At 39.5% G+C, this 19,227-nt stretch overlaps 1 protein-coding gene across 1 annotated transcript in view; it reads right to left on the bottom strand.

The window, feature by feature from the left end:
• Positions 1-19,227, bottom strand: part of CRISPLD1 (cysteine rich secretory protein LCCL domain containing 1) — a 41,117-nt gene that overhangs the window by 2,686 nt on the left and 19,204 nt on the right. The window contains exons 3-14 of the mRNA XM_079795789.1: positions 17,308-17,426; positions 16,523-16,655; positions 15,386-15,501; positions 14,576-14,676; positions 12,450-12,590; positions 11,992-12,052; positions 11,814-11,880; positions 11,477-11,607; positions 8,846-8,889; positions 8,679-8,751; positions 6,898-6,973; positions 1,410-1,540 (exon numbers count right to left, since the gene is read on the bottom strand). Coding sequence (XP_079651915.1) covers positions 1,410-1,540; positions 6,898-6,973; positions 8,679-8,751; positions 8,846-8,889; positions 11,477-11,607; positions 11,814-11,880; positions 11,992-12,052; positions 12,450-12,590; positions 14,576-14,676; positions 15,386-15,501; positions 16,523-16,655; positions 17,308-17,426 — 1,193 coding nt within the window. The remainder of the gene's footprint in view (positions 1-1,409; positions 1,541-6,897; positions 6,974-8,678; positions 8,752-8,845; positions 8,890-11,476; positions 11,608-11,813; positions 11,881-11,991; positions 12,053-12,449; positions 12,591-14,575; positions 14,677-15,385; positions 15,502-16,522; positions 16,656-17,307; positions 17,427-19,227) is intronic.

The following is a 19,227-nucleotide window of genomic DNA, read 5'->3' as shown; positions in this document are numbered from 1 at the left end:
ATATAGCGTAAACCTGAGCTCTGAGACTGACCAGTTATATGGCCTTGTCCATACCACGTATCCCCTCTGAGCCTCAGTTAATACTCTGTCAACATCAGTGTTGACAGAATCACCTTCATGGCGCTGTTGGTGGAACTGCGCTAATGCACTTGAAGTGCCCAGCAGCATCTGGGACATTCATAGCAGGTTCTCAGAAATAATTATTCTCAGTCTTACTGTTTAAAAATAAATTTAAGAAATATGAGAGGTGCCTTGGCCGGGTAGCTCAGTTGGTTGGAGGATTGCCCCATACACCAAAAGGTTATGGGTTCGATTCCCAGTCAGGGCACATACCTAAGTTGTGTTGGATCTCTAGTCAGGGCATGTATGGGAGGCAACTGATCCATGTTTCTCTTGCACATCAATGTTTCTCTCTCTCCCTTCCTATCTTTCTAAATAATAATAATAATAATAATAAAAACATATCCTGGGGTGAGGATTAAAACAAAAAGAAATATGACAGGCATAATGAAATCACATTGTTCAGCTTAGCTTATAAAACTGCATATCAGAATCTTATAACTCAAGAATCGACTTAAGGAGACCATAAGCCAGGCTGCAGGGAAGTCACCTTGACATAGTCTCATCTGGAAGATGCTAAATACAGATCAGTCTTTTCCTGGAGACGGCACCCCGATGGTTCTGTGGGAGGCAATCCTAGTCCTGCAGGGCACACCCTTCGGTATTCTTTAAAGGAACCTTACTATAATGTAGACCTTCTCTCCGTATCTAAAAGCTAGAGGGTTTTCTGTATCTATATAAAATATATGGGATTTAATATTACATCCACAAGTACCAGTGATTTGAAAAGTCACTATAGGTTCTTTCAACTTTTATTAATACTTCATAAAGTAAGCCCCATGAATTTTCTCAAACCACCAAAATATATACTAATGAGCCAGAGACGCCGAGATGACCTGAAAGAGTTCACTTATGTCATAGGAGGCACCCAACATCCAGTCAAAAAGAAAATTTGGCTCTGGGGAAAATCAGACTCTTTTTTTTTTGGTCAAATATTTTGTCAGATAACTGGATTAGAGAGATATTCAGTGCCTTGCTCATCTGGAAGAATTACATATAAAAACCTAATCTCGAAAATCCAAAAGAGGATGAAAGATATTTCCTCCTTAGAAGATCAGTTAACAAAGGAGTGGTTCTGACTTGTAATCCGATTTTCATTTTGATTTTTGTAAGCCTGCAGGAGACAGGCACCTCTGGTACTACGGCCTCTCCCATCCCTGGAAAACCTACTACTGCAATCAGCAAAGGGAACGCCGCTCAGCCACTAACCTCAAACCCACACAGAAATGAGCTGCTTGTAAAGCAAGCACCAAAGGATAGAGAGATTACACATATGGTCGTAAATGTACCTTTCTGAGAAGATTCCATTCTGAAAAGAAGCCGTGTAAGCCTTTCTTTTGTCCACAGGCATAACGTCAACATAACCACCGTGATTGCGAACCACCCCGGCATGTACCGCTGCTCTGCAGATGCTGGACAGCTGAGGGGACAAGGAAAGACCTGCCATTAGAAAACCCAAGCTGGACTCATCCGCTCACTCTTCTGCTGGACTGAGTGAGCAGCAGCAGGATGATGATGCTTTGTGCAGAGAGGAAGGTTTCAAAAGTCACAGAGTTAAAGCCACTTCTGAGCCAGTATGAGGGCAGAGCTCAAGGGTGGCTGCAGTGATGAGATGCTCTCCCCATCTAAGCTAGGGAACACAGCCTGGCCAAATGGCAGGCTTTCTCTGTTGCTGAAGCAATAAAATGCAAATCAGCTCCTTTGACCTCTTCTGGGCCTATTGATCATTCTCAAATCTCCTTCTTTGCTACTCCCTACTGGAGTCACTCTGACCTAATGTTCACAGATTGGATTACCAGTACCTCATTTATCTTCAGATTGACTTATAAACAACTCAAACATGCCTCTGTATATCTCTACGGTCCCTTTTCCAAAATACAGGTATATATTAAATGGGGAGTTTTTCACTATTAAATAATATAATGTCTTCAGAGAAAATTTGCCCCAAACAGTAACCCCACTCCAACCCTCCCCCCCCCCCCCGCTCCAAATATGAAGAACAACCACAGCTTCCACCTAGATGTGCAATGTCTATGGCCACCCCCGTGTGGATGTCTGACTCGAGGGACCAGGACCGCTCGCTCTGTGATCATTGCATTGTGTCAGCTACTTAATCTGAATTGCATGGGATTTCTATGGAGGAGAAAATTGTTTCAGGTCCAGCACTTTCAAATTTTTTAAATGACTGACTTCTAGAAGTCAACTCTTTCTTTCTGGCCCATCGAAGGCTTCTCTAAATTTTAACATTTGCTTTAATGCAAATGTTCTGCCGAAATCTTTCAAGATAGCTGGGTACAGCCCTCAACGGTTTGGCTCAGTGAATAGAGCGTTGGCCTGTGGACTGAAAGGTCCCAGGTTCGATTCCGGTCAAGGGCATGTATCTCGGTTGTGGGGCCCATCCCCAATAGGAGGTGTGCAGGAGGCAGCTGATTGATGTTTTTCTCTCGTCGATGTTTCTAACTCTCTATCCCTCTCCCTTCCTCTCTGTAAAAAATCAATAAAATATATTTATATATATAAAAAAAAAGATAGCTGTGTAAGTGGAAGGAAATCCCACACAATGAAACACCAACTGGTCCAGCATGAAGTGATCCACCTCCTTTCCCCACGGGCCTGTTCTGAACCCACTGGTATGCTCTTCTCTCATCTCCACGCACATGTGAGGGGCTTAATGTGCTTTGTGAAGTCCCCACAAGCATGTGCATCTTACGTGACCTTGCTTTATTACTGTGCTCTGAACCTTGTGGCATCCGTCAGTATTTATTAGATCAGAGAGCCAGAATGCCAAGCTGGTTAATCCTCTTCATGTTTTAATCAGTCACAAAAGGCTATATATCTAAACCACACATCCTTACTCTCAGGAGGCATTTTATCCATCAGTTAAAGTCCCTAGCTGAATTAATAGTTGTATCTAATATGGTTCATAACAGATGGAATTAAAAAGAATTCCTTACACATTTCAGTATTTATCTTGCTCCGCCAAAAGAGGCATTATCAGCATTTTTTCCCAAGGCAATAAAAGTGCTTAGACAGCATTTGCTAAATCCAAGCATGTAATATGTTTTGAAACTATTGTTTTGCCCATAACTATGCAGTCAGCAGGCATTCCGATTTGAGTTCAGAGATCAGAAGAGATTTTCTGTTCATGTCCACACTTAAAAAGCATTAATACATCATGGGGAAAAAAGAATTTATCTGTGAAAACAGTGGAACATTTTTAATGAATGCAATAAGTAACTTTATCTGTCACAAATGAGAAATAAAAGCTAACAGCAATAAAACATATAAGTTGTAACTCTACAGAGGAAAAGAGAGGAAGGCGGGGAAGGGGAGAGGGAGGAAAAAGGAGGGAAGTGGGTAGATTGGTTCTCATCTCTCATCTTGCATTTAAAGATGTAATATATTTTGTAGTGGTGGGAAGATTGGCAGGTGACGGGGTGAATCGCTTTCTCTGCACTTACCAGTAATAGTAATCTTTATATTTCCAACTTATGCTTATCTACATAATAATACATAATTATCTGCCCATTTCACTGAAGCATAAAGATAAAATGATCTCAGGATATAAGTCCTAACAAATCCTTCACTCTAGCAAAGAGATTTCTTATTGCTATAGAACTGTGGAGTATATTTTGAAAGATTTTCAACTAAAATGAAAAGTTTTGGTGCTTAAAGGGACAATCTGGATAGAATGATTTCTTTGAAACTCTCTGATGATTCTCGATATTCTAGATATGCTCATTCATATACATGAATTCATTTATTTTTTTTCAACAAATATTTATGTGCAAGGTATTTGCTTAGTTTCTGATGTTACTCTGTGCTCTAAGTCAAGTCAGGGAGCCAGTCTGTCTTGATCACAACTGGGCACCCATCAAATCGTTGATGATAAAGTGATGCATGCAATGCCCAGCTGCTGCCCTCGAGAGACTTAAAAACTAATAGAAGAGGTGGGGAAACAATCATAATACCTCACAGAATCAGCTAAGTGCTATTAGGAGAAAACAAAGCAATAGGGTTGAAAGAAGGGCAACATTATCCCTGGATTAGGAGAGAAAGTAGTCACAATTTAGGATGTGAAGAGTGACCATGATTTTAACAGAAAATTAGAAAAAGGATGTTTTTAAACAGAAACAATCCTATATAATAAAGAGGTAATATGCAAATTAACCATCACTCCAACAGATAAGATGGCCGCCCCCATGTGGACACAAGATGGCCAGCAGGGGAGGGCAATTGTGGGCAATCAGGCCAGCAGGGGAGGGCAGTTGGGAGGGACTAGGCCTGCAAGGGAGGGAAGTTGGGAGGAACCAGGCCTACAGGGGAGGACAGTTGGGGGTGACCAGGCCTGCAGGGGAGGGCAGTTGGGAGAGACCAGGCCAGCAGGGGAGGGCAGTTAGGGAGACCAGGCTGGCAAGGGAGGGAATTTAGGGGTGACCGGGCCAGCAGGGGAGGGCAGTTGGTGGCAACCAGGCCTGCAGGGAAGGACAGTTAGGGGTGACTAGGCTGGCAGGGGAGGGCAGTTAGGGGTGACCAGGCTGGCAGGGGAGGGCAATTAGGGGCAATTGGGCCGGCAGGGGAGGGCAATTAGGGGCAATTGGGCCGGCAGGGGAGCAGTTAAGCGTCGATCAGGCTGGCAGGGGAGTGGTTAGGGGGTGATTAGGCTGGCAGGCAGAATCGGTTAGGGGCAATCAGACAGGCAAGTGGTTGGGAGCCAGCAGTCCTGGATTGTGAGAGGGATCCCAGATTGGAGAGGGTGCAGGCTGGGCTGAGGGACACCCCTCCCCCATGCATGAATTTTGTGCACTGGGCCTCTAGTAAGATATAAACAAACATGAGCACCAGCAAGTTAAATATCAACAGGACATTCCAGCTGCAGATAGCACATTGCAGAGCTGGAGCTTGGGGGAAACGGAGATGTGGAGAATAATTTCAAAGGTAAAGCTGACCTGAAAGAAATGCCTGCATTAAAAGGAACTCACCCAGAGAAATAAGGTAGTAACATATATATTGCAGACCTCTCTTCGTATTTACATAGAATTCAACTGAACATATGCATCAAGATTATTGTCTCCTAAGTGTGATTTTTTAACTCTCTGGTTTAGAAACCTGTAATGGTTTCTAAATGTCTGCCACACAAATCCAAACTCATCAGCATGCATTCAGACTGTCCATTTATATGTTTCAAGAGCTGGATCCCTCTACATCACACTAAATTGGTTGTAGCCTTTTCTGTTTCCATTCTCATCAGCGCAGCAACAAGCAAACCTATGTGCTCTGCTCTCTTGCAGCTTATGTGGTCTCCCTGCATGTCTCCATGGGAGCCATTCACCCCACCTAGAATGTGTTTCTTAATCCCCTTTTCCAATCCACGCTTGAAGCCTGGCTCAAGAGGTGCTCATCAGTACCAAAGCCAACACAGCTCATATGCCTTGTCTGATCCCAGGAATTCCATCCATTACAGCACCCCTCCACTGGTTTCCTTTTGTATGTATTCTAGCATATTATCTGTTTGTCATTTTATGCTACTTTGTAAATCCCCCTTTGGTAGTGAAGATATTGTTCATACACTGGACAAATTCTTAATTATCCAGTTTATACTTCAAATGCTGAAGAACCGAAAGGAAGATTAAAGAAAAGCAAAATGCATTTTCCTTCCAAGAATGCCTCCAGACAATTTCATTAAGTTTGTGATGTAAGATATATGGGTAGGATATAAAGAAAAAAAGTAATCAAAATAAATTATTGTGCACCCATATTTACATATGGATATTCATTTTTCAGTATTACTGATCGTTAACTCTTCTGAGAATATGTATGTCAGTGCAGAATCTGTTTCTCTATTCTGTACAGTAACCCCTTCCCCTTATCCATGAAGGCCACTCTTCCAAGACCCCTGGTGGATGCCAGAAACCACAGATAATACTGAGCCCTATATAAGCCACGTAGTTCTCATATATACACACTATGATAAAGTTGAATCTATAAATTAGGCACAGTAAGAGAGTAACGTCAATAATAAAATACTACAATTATAAATATGGACTGTAATAAGTTATGCAAATGAGGTTGTGGTGTCTTTCCCCCCCCGCCCCCCCCCCCCCCGCCCTCCCGTCACCCCCGTAGAATATCTTACTGTACTGTGGTCATCTTTCACTGAAAGGAGCACCTTAGGTTTTCTCTCTGGCATCACTACTCTTGCACTTGGGGTCGTTATGAAATAAAGGTAGGGTGAGCGGAATGCAAGCCCTGCGAGGCCATGACAGTTGACGTGATAACAGATCCGGCCACTAAGTGACTAACAGGAGGGGAGCATCTACATTATGGAGACGCCGGACAAAGGGATAATGCACATCCCAGGTGGGACAGAGCAGGAGATCACAAGACTTCATCAAGCTACTCAGAACAGCATGCAATTTAAAACATACAAATTGTTCATTTCTGAAAAATTTTTATTTCTTATTTTCTGACGATGGTTGGCTGCAGGTAACTGACACTATGGAGTGTGAAACCTTGGACAAGGGGGGCGGCTGCAGTGTATGAGCGCCCCCAGAATGAGGACAAATGTAAGAATATACTGAAGCAGTTTCATATAGCCTTTAGTGGCAGTGCATTTAACAAACACTTCTATATAAGTAGTTAATAAATTAAAAAGTGTACATACACACATTTAAATGTGTGTGTATGGAACCTATACATACATGCACATACAACACACTCAACACATACACACACAAACTCACGAATGCTGAGGACTGCATAAAGTAGGATACTTACATCAGAATAAACTCGAGTTCCAATCACACGAGCATAATGTGGGTTTGCCTGCATACAGTTACGAGGGCAGTATACTCTGAAAAATAAATATTTATTTATGCATAGTAAGTAGCTGGTTACTATAATCGTTGTTATTACTAAGAAGACAGACGTGCTTACACAAAAGTAAACTCGGCATTTTAACCCTACTTTTTTTTTCTTCCGAAATAGGTCAAATGTAAAAAGACACATTTACTTCTGTTTACACTAGCCACTTCCAGCCTTTGGCACAAATGTGTTTCTTTTCTTAAAAAAAAAAAAAAAAAAGTTACCAGGAAGGTTTCTAATGTAGGGCTTCAGAGCAGAAAGGAACACCAGGAAGTAACTCTAAGTATCTGGATGTTTGGTACCCAATTTGACTGTAGAATTTACTAAACAGATAACTTGGAAAATCTGAATCATTGTTTGACTCGTAGATCTCATAGTTTCTTTGCTCTGTGTTCGCATCTTACGTGTCTCATCCAATTCCATGGTTTTAATTATCACCTATAAACTGTTGATTTCCAAATTTACATCTAGAGTTGAGATCATCATAAATAAGTTGTTTCTTCATGCTTGTCTTGAGTTAATATCCTTTCATTTATCTGCTCTTGGAATTTTTCCTCAGAATAGATTTATGCCTCAACTTATTTAAGTGATAGAAAATTATAAACAAATGCACCGACAATATGGTTCCCTAAAAGTCATAGAATACATATAAATAATACCATTATGAACTAGTTTATGCAAATATTAAACATTTTATGAGGGGGAAAAAAGCCTTTGTTTCACTGGTCTATAAAAGAAAATAGGATGGGGACTTAACAGGCTAATTAGGGTCAAAATTATGCATAAATCATTATTTCCACTGATTTGTTATACTGGTAACAGTGAAAGTTAAATTAAAAAATATATATAATTTCCCTTTTGTGGAGGTAGTTATTTCCCTTCCTAAAACAAGTAAAAAAATAAAAAACTTATTTATTAATATTTTACTTGGATGATTTTTTTCCTTTCAGAACAATATTGCTATAGATTGTTCCATGGATATAAAATTACCATTTACTGAGCATCTCCTCCAGGGAGGATTCATGCTGAAAAGCTCCACTGTGATCCTTACTATTCAGTCTTCATAAACCTGTCACAAGCCCGAGAGATGCCTGCCATAATACTGGCATGTAGTAAGTATCTAAAAAACATCTCAATGAAAAAGTCTAAAATTCTTCCCTTTCTCTCCCCATATCATAAGGTTAAAATTTCCCAGATTTACTTAGCAATCTGTTTCTTCTCTCTGTCAAGTACAATGTATAAGTACTGGGGTTTGAGATAGCTGAAAAAGAAATTCTACAACATTTTCTAAGATTATAAAACACACCATGATCTTCATTAAATCTGTGAGCCTCATGAGACCAAAATAAGTGACGCGCTAGTAAGAGATGATACTTTTATTATAAACATATTTGATCCATGTTTATAGCATCCTGAGCAGCGAGCCAAATGTCTGGTACACATGTGAACACCCCGATTACAGGCACAAGCCCGCTGCCCACAACAGCGGAGGCCACTCTGGCATTTGGGAAAAGAACACTCAGAATGTGTGGCCTTTCGGATAGCCCATTGCTCCCTGCTGCCTAGCAGTTTGAGATCACACACCCTTTGATCCCTAGAGACACAAGAATTTCGGGCCAAGACAATTATCACAGGATAGATGCACCTTCCATGTTCACTGGTAAGGAAGAATGAGAACGTTTAGAAGGCGTTACCTTGGGCAGTGTGAAGCTGGCTTATGAAATGGACAGAGCTGTTCCACCGTGGTCTCACAGGTGACAGCCTGAACTACAGAAATCAAACACAAACAAGGAGCAAATTCTTTGGAAACAGGAACATGCAACACAGTCGTAAGAAAGTGAGATGGAAAAAAAGTGCTCACCTGTTACTTTGGAGACCGTGAAGGAATTAGCAGACTGGTATTTGCTGAAGATGAAAACAAAAAATGTCCATCATTTTCTTTTAAGTATCATCATCCACACAACTTCTGGTATGTTTTAGGTCTATCAATACTTTGTTTTGTTTTTCTTAAACACTCTTATTTAAATATCTAAATAAGTAGTAATATAAGAATACATCATCTACTTTAAGCTAAATCCATATTACTTTCAAGTATGAACCAAATCAATAGCATTCTTAATATTAGTGAATGATCTCTTCATTATCAATCTCAATAACTTAGAGCATATCATAAAATAGTACACATTTATATCTATATATTTGTTTCTTATTAAAATTAAAACTCTCCATATACTAATTCCCTATCACCATAGAACCAAACTATTCACAATAGTGAACACAAGGTAGTGTAATAAAAACACTAAATAATAAGTACCTTATAGGAGTGTACATTATTTAATCCCCCTAGTATGCAGTAAAATGCCTACTGTAAATGAATGAATTCCTCTTCATCATATGCATTATAAAAAAATAGGAAAACAGCCAAAACCGGTTTGGCTCAGTGGATAGAGCGTCGGCCTATGGACTGAAAGGTCCCAGGTTCGATTCCGGTCAAGGGCATGTACCTTGATTGCGGGCACATCCCCAGTAGGGGTTGTGCAAGAGGCAGCTGATCGATGTTTCTCTATCATCGATGTTTCTAACTCTCTATCCCTCTCTCTTCCTCTCTGTGAAAAATCAATAAAAAAAAAAATAGGAAAACAAAAATAGGTATATCATGTATATCAACAATTTCATAGGTTTATCTATATCCAGATTTTCAGAAAAGCATCTACTGCAAAAGGGAAGTCTTTAATATGACACACCTTTCAATTTCAAGAGTTTCCATAATAAACATAATCAAATAAGAGTTAAGAGGAAACAAATAAATAGGATAAATGTTTTTAAAACAAATATCTAGTGTTTGCCTTACTAAAAATAATGACTAATATTTATTATTTATTCAAGGAAGTTAATAAATATTTGCAGAATGAATCAGTTAATAAATGTTTCTATAAAGCTTTTACTTGAGAGTAATGGGGGTAATGGCTGACAACCACACATCAAGCCTTTGGTTCAAACTGTCAACAAAGGATCTCATTCCACAAATTTGCAAAGGTTTTAAATAAAATCTTATCATTATGAAGTTCAACTTTACTGTGGAGTTTTGTGCAATTGTATATGTACAAAAGGAAACTGACACATTTCCTAATAAAAGGCATTTCATCTGAGGTTCAATAATGTTCCTTTTTTTACACAGAAGCAAGAGACACTACAAAAATATTTCCCAAACCCCTATTTTTCTACTCTTTATTGAGTTGGAATAACATATTTCATGTTCTTAACAGGAGAAACATTTTAAAAGATAATCACTGCTTTTATATTAGACTAGTGGCCCGGTGCACAAAATCGTGCATGGGGCGGGGGTGTGGGGGGTGTCCCTCAGCCCAGCCTACACTCTCTCCAATCTGGGACCCTCAAGGGATGTCCGACTGTTGGTTTAGGCCAGTGATGGCGAACCTATGACACGCGTGTCAGCACTGACACGCATAGCCATTTCTGATGAAACGCGGCCGCATGCCGAGGATGAAACATTTGCTGCTCCTGAGGATGAACCATTTGCGACTAGAGTCTTGGAGTTAGTTTTTTCCTCAAAGTGACACACTACCCGAGTTATGCTCAGTTTTTTGGCGAAGTTTGACACATCAAGCTCAAAAGGTTGCCCATCACTGGTTTAGGCCCAATCCAGTTGGACATCCTCTTGTAATCTGGGACTGCTGGCTCCTAACTGCTCACCTGCCTGCCTGCCTGATCACCCCTAACTACTCTGCCTGCTGGCCTGCTTGCCCCCAACTGCCCCCCCTTGCTGGCCTGCTCACCCGCAACTGCCCCCCACACTGGCCTGCTTGCCCCCAACTGCCCCCCTGCTGGCCTGTTCACCCCCAACTGCCCCCCGCACTGGCCTGCTTGCCCCCAACTGGCCCCCTGCCGGCCTACTCGCCCAAACTGCCCTCCCCTGCTGGCCCGGTAACCCCCAACTGCCCTCCCCTGCCAGCCATCTTGTGGTGGCCATCTTTGACCACATGGGGGCAGCCATCTTATTCAAGGGCATGAGGGTCAATTTGCATATTACCTCTTTATTATTTAGGATATGTAGTGACTTTTCAAAATGCTCTTTGTTATCTACTAATCTCAGTTTATTAACAAAGTTACTGTTGTAAAAAATAAACTATTCTCCCCTAAACAGGGCAGGGAGAATAAGCAAATCTATAAGCCTTCTCTGCAATATTTTTTGTCATAGCTGAAAAGTTTATTGGCTCACATCAAAAATCACTATAAATTTGTACATTCTTGATGAAACTAAAAAATTTGGAGTTTCAGGATGTTCTTTGGAAGCAAAGCATTCAACTTAATTTCAATACTTTTTCTTCATTTTGTTTATGGAAATGTTGTAGCCAAAATGAACCTTGAAAATGACTCGTTTCTCTCTGTATAAATTCTTCTATGCTTTGCCCCAAATAATTTATCACCTCATTGTTACAATTTAAAATCAAAAGAGCAGGCAAGTACTTACCCAATTGTTTGAATACCATTTCTATTGGACTTGATGAAATAATGTTTTCTTCCTTGTCTAGTGATATCTACCCAACCGCCATCATTGTCTATTATGCCATAATGAATTGCAGCTTTACAAATACTGGATTGCTTGGTGAAAAGGGGGGGAGAAAAAGATATTAAAATATTAGAGTTCTGCATAAAAGACAACTAGTTACTATTTACATTAAACTTTAAATTTGACAAGCATTTCTGAGCAAAATGTCTATGCTTATATAAATTATTTTGCACATTAAAAATTATATATTATATGAAAGGATTCTATCCCCAAATAATTGTATTTCTCTAATAGTTACCATTTCATAATATACACTGCCAATAACTTTAGCTTTACTATCCACACAGCCAGCAGGGCATTCATATCTAAATGAAAGAAAATGGGGACAAAATTTAGTTTCTCTGAATGTCGGCAAAAAAATGAAAGTATTTCTGACATTTTTGTCAGTTAATTTTGACAATAATAATAAATATTACCGATTGCAGGTTGTTCCTTTGCACTGATCTCTTAATCTTACTTCACACGAAACAATTTGGGCTAAAAGAAAAAAATAAATGTAGAAAATGTAAAAGGTGCTATATAATTCTTCACAGTCAATATAATGGCAAGCTTTTACCATTCTAAAAATACTAAAGGTGATAAAATATAGATGGATATTCCACCTATGTGAACCTTTTTTTAAAAAAATGTTTTTTATTGATTTTAGAGAGAGAAGAAGGGAGGGGGATAGAGAGATAGAAACATCAATGAGAGAGAAACATCAGTCAGCTGCCTCCCATACATCCCCTACAGGGGATCCAGCCAGCAACCCAGGTATATGCCCTGACCCGGAACTGAACCAATGACCTCTTGGATCATGGGCTGCTACTCAACCACTGAGCCACACAGGCTGGGCTAAACCTTAAAATTTTCGTAAATAATGCAGAAGTCTTACACATTTGCTGCGTGCTTACAACTTCGTTTGTGTTACTATCATCCGCTCTTGCCCGAACGTGGGTGTCATGGACTTGTGACTGCTGCCGTTCAATTTCATTGGTTTCCTCTTCACGGGGAGTGTAGTACCTGTCTGATCCTTCTGTTAGAGAGAATGGAGTTAAGGAATATGAATCCCACTTAAATTTGTACAAATGATCAAATAATGATAAATCTTGACATACCTATTTAACATTTAAAACTAGAAAAATCATTATTGTTTTTTAAAATTTACTACTGTTCAAAGTATTACAGATATCCTCCCTTTTCCCCCCATTGACCTCCTCCACCGCACTCCCAGCCCCTCCCCAGGCTTTCGCTGCACTACTGTCTGTGTCCATGGGTTAGGCATATATGCATATAAGTTCTTTGGTTAATCTCTTCCTGCTCCCCCACCCCCTCTGAAATATATCAGATTGTTACATGCTTCAATGTCTCTGGATCTATTTTGTTCAATAGATTCCACATACAAGTGAGAACACGTGATACATGTCGTTCTCTGACTGGCTAATTTTACTTATCATGATACTCTCTAGGTTTCTCCATGCAGTTTCAAAGGAGTCAGTACTATTTTTAGCACAGGTTTTGACTTAAGGAGGTGCTCTTATGCACTACATTGGAGTGAATGAAACACACATCAGCTTTTGAGCCCTTAATTTATTGATGCTATCATATGGCTCTTAAATGGAGTCTTTTCTAACCTTTGCTTGTATTGTGAGAAGCAAAGAATCAGTACAATTATTCTTAACATTATCAGTGATTAGTTTTCATAAGACACTGTGAAGTCTACCCAGTGATCTAATAAAGTCAGGGCTTAGTGAATTTGAATTTGTTTTCCCAAAGGAAATCATTCTCTTAATAGTTTCAGGAGAATCACATTTAAAATTCTCCCATAAGGAATTCAGCCTAAAGAAGGATTGATACGCCCTTGTTGTTATTTATTACATCAGCTTTCCTGAAAAGGTTGTCCTCTTTCAGAAGGAAATTCAATGTGCAGAAATTTAAACTTGACAATGGAGAATAATTTCTAACTTTGAATTTAATATATTTTCCAGGTTGGATTATATGAAGGGGTCAGAACCTAGAAAAAGGACGTCAGGCTAAAGTAAGGGTTAAGTAAAATGCAGTGGCCATTGGGGAGGGGTAAATAGGCTGGAGATTTGGGGGCAAAGAGGACGGAGAACAGACAGACTCCCATACAATGAAAAATGTTTCTAGGAATTAAAAATGGCTCATAGAACCGAGTGGAACATATGGTCACTTCTGGTCACTGGTCACTTATTATAGCGAATGAGCATTGAGTCATTAAGGAAAAAAGGGCACATCTCCTTATGAGTGCTGAAAGGGGATGCGTTTACTCATAGATTTTCTAATACACTTAGTCAGCATTAATCTTCATTTAGTCATCATTAAGAAAAGAGTACAAGAGAGTAAAAAATGTTCACATGAATGGATGCCTAACAAAAGGATGATGACTTTCACAAAGCTTTGCCATATCCAGTTTATCTTCCTGTGCTATAGGTAGGACACCATATTTGTTACTTTAGGACATCAAATGCATTTGAGGGTACTGCTTTGTATAATACTTTTACAATACTATTCTTTTTTTTTTTTCTTATTTTGGCATGAGAAATTGTATACTCTACAGTGAGAAGCAGAGAATCAGTACAATTCATTGAGCATGGTATTTTGGCAAAAGCTTTTAAAGTGCTAAAAATAAATTGTGTTAAATTGCTAACTCCTTCAAAAGATGATTAGTTATGGAGACAACGCCAGTCAACAATACACCAAGATCACTTTTAAGAATGTAAATATACTTGTCACTCTGGGATAAATTCCCAAGTACAATTAGAAGTTATCTGGAATAATCATGAAACGTTCCTTTAAATACATAGTGGTATACAAGGTGTTCCTATTAAGCATATTTTTAAATATTCTAAATAGAGTCTTCAAAATGTTTGAAATAGAGTTCCGGAAATTTTTTGAGTAATTGAATACACATTTGTTTTTTTTTCTAAAACAGTAATTAATGCACAGGTTAAATTAAAATATCAACCAAACTAAGTGCCAGGACACAATAGCACATACCTTTGTAGCACAGATTTTCCCGACAGCCTCCTCCAAAGCTGGGTGGGCAAGCTGAACAGGGCCTTCCGTGTTTGTAGGGGGCGTGGCCCCACCAGTTCCCCCTAAAGAGATGATCAGTACTCTTAGGAGGTAGTCTAATAGCATCATTTATAAGACATTGCAAAATATTACTGTATGGGAATCTTCTAAGTGATGATTTTGATGTGTAGATTTAAGACATTTATATCTTTTATCACAGAATCTTTTGGTTACCCGGTTTAAATGTAAATTGCTGCCTCATTCGTTTAAAATATACTAGGTAATTTGCTATACATATTGTTAAAAATTATAAAATCAAACTTTGGCAGAACACCAAACTCTGCTATGGAATATTCATCTATATTCCATTTGTTTTAATAAAAACAGATTTTAGTCTTAGCTTTGACCCTACATATGACTGTGTGATATTTTCAATGTCATCATTTGAATGGTCTTTACACAAGTAAAAATGCATTTCTCAGTTAATCTGCAGTTGTTCACCTCTAACAAATCAAAATTATTGAATATTTATGCCGTGTCATAGTAAAAATGAAGGCACAAATATGATTCCTGTCTTCATGAGGATCATATTTTCAACTTCTTAATGCCTTTGAAGTACTGATTTTATGCATCAGGCAACCATAATTATTGTCGTATTAAGTAAACTGAGTTAAAACTATATACTTTACTCAATAGTACACACTGAAAATGAGAAAAAAAATCAGCAATATAAAGTTATTTTCATGTTATGAAGAAAAATTTACATATGACACTGGTCTTTTGTCGACCTACTTTGGGGAATAATTGCACACCAAGTAGACAGCTTTGGGCCATATCTGCCCCCAGATGTTCATGTTATGGCACAAATTAATGGCACAGCCTATTCTGCTGCTTGTTGCCCACACCACCTACGGGAGAGAAAAGAAAGGCTCAGAAATGGCAAGTGGAGATGAATTAAGACGCAACATACCCGAGAGGGAAATGTATAAAACACAATTTGAGAAACAGACATTTGTCATTCAAAATGAAATGAGGCAATGTCCAAAAGGATATTTTCCCTAAGACTTGGGATAGCGCTTCATTCAATTAAAATAACAGAGCGACAGCTGAATAACTCTACCTGGCTATAAAGTGTAAAGCATCTTCAGAATACATTTACTAAATAATTCACAAGTTATATTTTCACAAACCTAACTTCTGTGTTAATGTTTCTATGAAGAAACTTACCTAACGAAAGAACAGAATTTCTCATCTTAAACAGAAAGTACTGGAGCAAAAATTTAGGTGTTCACATTTCTTATACAACGTGATATTTTCATTGGGCCACTGGTTGTTGTGGAGTTCAGTACTGATCTTATCACATGCAAAGGCATAGAGGACAAATTCTCGGCTTTATTTTCCCTAATAAGCAACCACAGGTCTTCTGGAAACTCTGAACTGTGGTGAGCTTTATCTAGTTGAACCTGCCTTCAGGTGTGTGATTTCAAAGTTAAAACATATCCAATACCAAATATAAGCATTAAATAAAAATTAAAAAAAGATTAAATGCTGCACACAGGTAAATATCGGATATCAGTGGTAAATAAAACAATACTTTTATACTTCGGAAAATAAAAAAATAATGACACCTGGATTTGAAGGTAGTAAATTTCTACCCCACTTGCATTTATTGGTGCCATATTTAAAATATTTCATATGTAAAATCATTGCAATAAAGTCTTTTTAAGTATATGTGTTTGGAGAGTTTTTCCTGATCATTACTTACATTGCTTGTAGACATTTCTAAGTTTATTCTACATACAACAATAACTATAGAATTAATAACCATACCAAGAGCTATAAGAAAGACACAAGTTCAGTAGCCAACGTTCTCCTATAGTTACACAAATTCAACTTCGAGAAATTAAGTATAATGTACCCCAAACATACCTGTGTATAATGAGTACATACAGGACCAGAACATCTGAATGGGCAATATGGGTTGCATTCATGTTCATATGGGTAGGTGAAGTCTCTCACTTCATCATACCATGCTTGTACATGAAATGTTGGAGGCCTATATCTATTTGAAATTAAATAACCACAAAGAGCAAGTCAAGTTGGAGAAAATGTAGAACCAAATATTGCAAATAGATTGATATAGTAGGGTAGAGAGATTTTTTGTGTGAGGTATTAATCTTAAATACCTATACCCATTTCATTACTATTATATCAATGAATTAAAAATAAAAATAAGTCTCAAATACTGTTGATCATCCTTGTATATTTATTTTTTTACTAGTGGACCATTGCAGGAAGATTCCTGCAATAGGGCTTCCTGCTGCACTCCCTCCCGCTCCGCCTGCTTCCCTTCCTTCTCCCCTGCCCCGCCTGCTTCCCTTCCTTCTCCCCCGCCCCGCTTGCTTGCTTCTCCGCAGCTTCGCTCCCTTCTGCAGCGCTTGGCTTCTTTCCACGCTGTCTTGATATGCAAATGAACCGCTATCTTGGTTGGGTTAATTTGCATACTCGCCCTGATTGGCTGGTATGCGTGGCTTGGGCGTAGCGAAGGTGTGGTCAATTTGCATATTACTCTTTTATTAGGTAGGATTATTCGTGTTGATGTGATTATTTGTTTTCCTTTTTGGCACCAAGCCTTTGAAAATGTGCTACATGAATTAATAAGCATTTAATTTCAAACATGTTGTCAGAAACAAAAAAGTTACATGTGAAGGTACCTTCCCCAATGTGCTCCCAAATTCTGTCCAATTGATGGAAGCAAGCTTGCAGGCCCATGTTCCCACAAACAAGTTTCAGCCCAGGACTCTGCAGACCTCTCCAGCTCGACATCCCATGTCTGTAGTTCAAAACAAAAGCAAAATACAGATACCAATATTTAATATATATGTACTAGAGGCCAGGTGCACAAAATTCGTGCATGGGGGAGAAGGGTGCCCCTCAGCCCAGCCTGCACGGACAGTCGGACATCCCTCTCACAATCCAGGACTGCTGGCTCCCAACCACTCACCTGCCTGCCTGCCTGATTGCCCTTAACCACTTCTACCTGCCAGCCTGATCAACGCCTAACTGCTCCCCTGATGACCCAATAGCCCCTAACTGCCCTCCCCTGCCGGCCCGGTCACCCCTAACTGCCATCCCCTGCCAGCCTGGTCACCCCTAACTGTCCTTCCCTGCAGGCCTGGTCCCTCCCAACTGCCCTCCCCTGCTGGCATGATCACCCACAACTGCCCTCCCCTGCCGGCCATCCTGTGATGGCCATCTTGTGTCCACATGGGGAGCAGCCATCTTTGACCACATGGGGGCGGCCATCTTGTGTGTTGGAGTGATGTTCAATTTGCATATTACTCTTTTATTAGGTAGGATAGTTTGGACATTTCTTCAAAATATAGTATTGCTCAGTTCTTATGTTTTCTCCCATTGTACTCATTTGTAAAATCAACATCTTAGTCTGGTTGCTCACCATCTCTCAAGATTTTTGCATTAGCCTTCTCCTTAATGTCCTTGCCTCATCTCTCATCCCTCCACTCTACTCTAACAAGCATTGAGAATTACCTAAGTGGACACAGATACACTGAAGTGATTCCTCTGTCTGAACAACATGCAACAAATTCCCATATCCACGAAGTCCAGGACCCTTGATCCCTCTGTTCCCCATCACAAACCCTGCTCTTCCTTGCTCTCCCTGGTCCCTCCCAACTGCCCTCCCCTGCTGGCATGATCACCCACAACTGCCCTCCCCTGCCGGCCATCCTGTGATGGCCATCTTGTTTCCTTTGCCTAAAACATCCTTCTCCCAATGATTTGTCAGACAAACCCCTACTATTCCTTCACAATCCAGCTTTATGTAATGCATTCTTGACACTTTTTCAATTCTCTCAAATTCCAATTATTCCCTCCTTGAAGCTCCTGAAACCTTGTTAGACTCCTTTGTTTAATATTACACTGAAATGTTAGTATTTGGCTATATGCTTATCTCTTTCTTGGGACTGTGAGCTGCTCAGGACAGTTATTTAAGTCATTGGTGTCTTTGGCCTATTTTCTGTGTCGTGTGGACTAAGTGTGGTTAATAAATGTTTGTTGAATACATGAATGATTGAATCTGAATCCTATAAAACATATATGCATCTTGTATACAAAATTCAATGAGCGTGATTCATTCATACTTTAAAAGTAATTTATAAAGAAATATTAAAAATTGCAAAAATTACTACCGAAATGATTTTGCATATCTTGGGTTTCATATTCAATTTGTTAATTTGTAAAACAGACAGTGTGGTCTTGCCAGAGCGGAGTCAAGAAGGAGGAGGTCTGTTAAGTACTAATCCACGATGAAGAGCCATTTCAGCTCAATGGTAGGTAGAGAAACAGGAACACAGAGGGTTAAAGTGACAGGAAAGAGAAAGCCAGGAAAGCAAGTGAGGCTTCTTTGTTAATAATACTGTAGAGGGGAAGAAAAGAGAGGGGGCAGGAGCTTAAAAGCTAAAATGCCAGGGGCTAGGGAGAACGTGTTTGCTGAGTTTCATTTTGAAAGGATGGCAGAAAGCTAATCATGGCTGTGAATTCACAGGAAAAGATGCCAGAGAGGGAAAGAAAGGAGAATGTGTGGGGAGAAGTTTCTTCATTCCTTCACATACGTT

The sequence above is a fragment of the Cnephaeus nilssonii genome (genome assembly GCF_951640355.1).
Source record: "Cnephaeus nilssonii genome assembly, chromosome: 18".
Lineage (NCBI taxonomy): Eukaryota > Metazoa > Chordata > Mammalia > Chiroptera > Vespertilionidae > Cnephaeus > Cnephaeus nilssonii.
The sequence above is the reverse complement of the archived record's forward strand: the minus strand, read 5'-3'. Positions and strand labels throughout refer to the sequence as shown.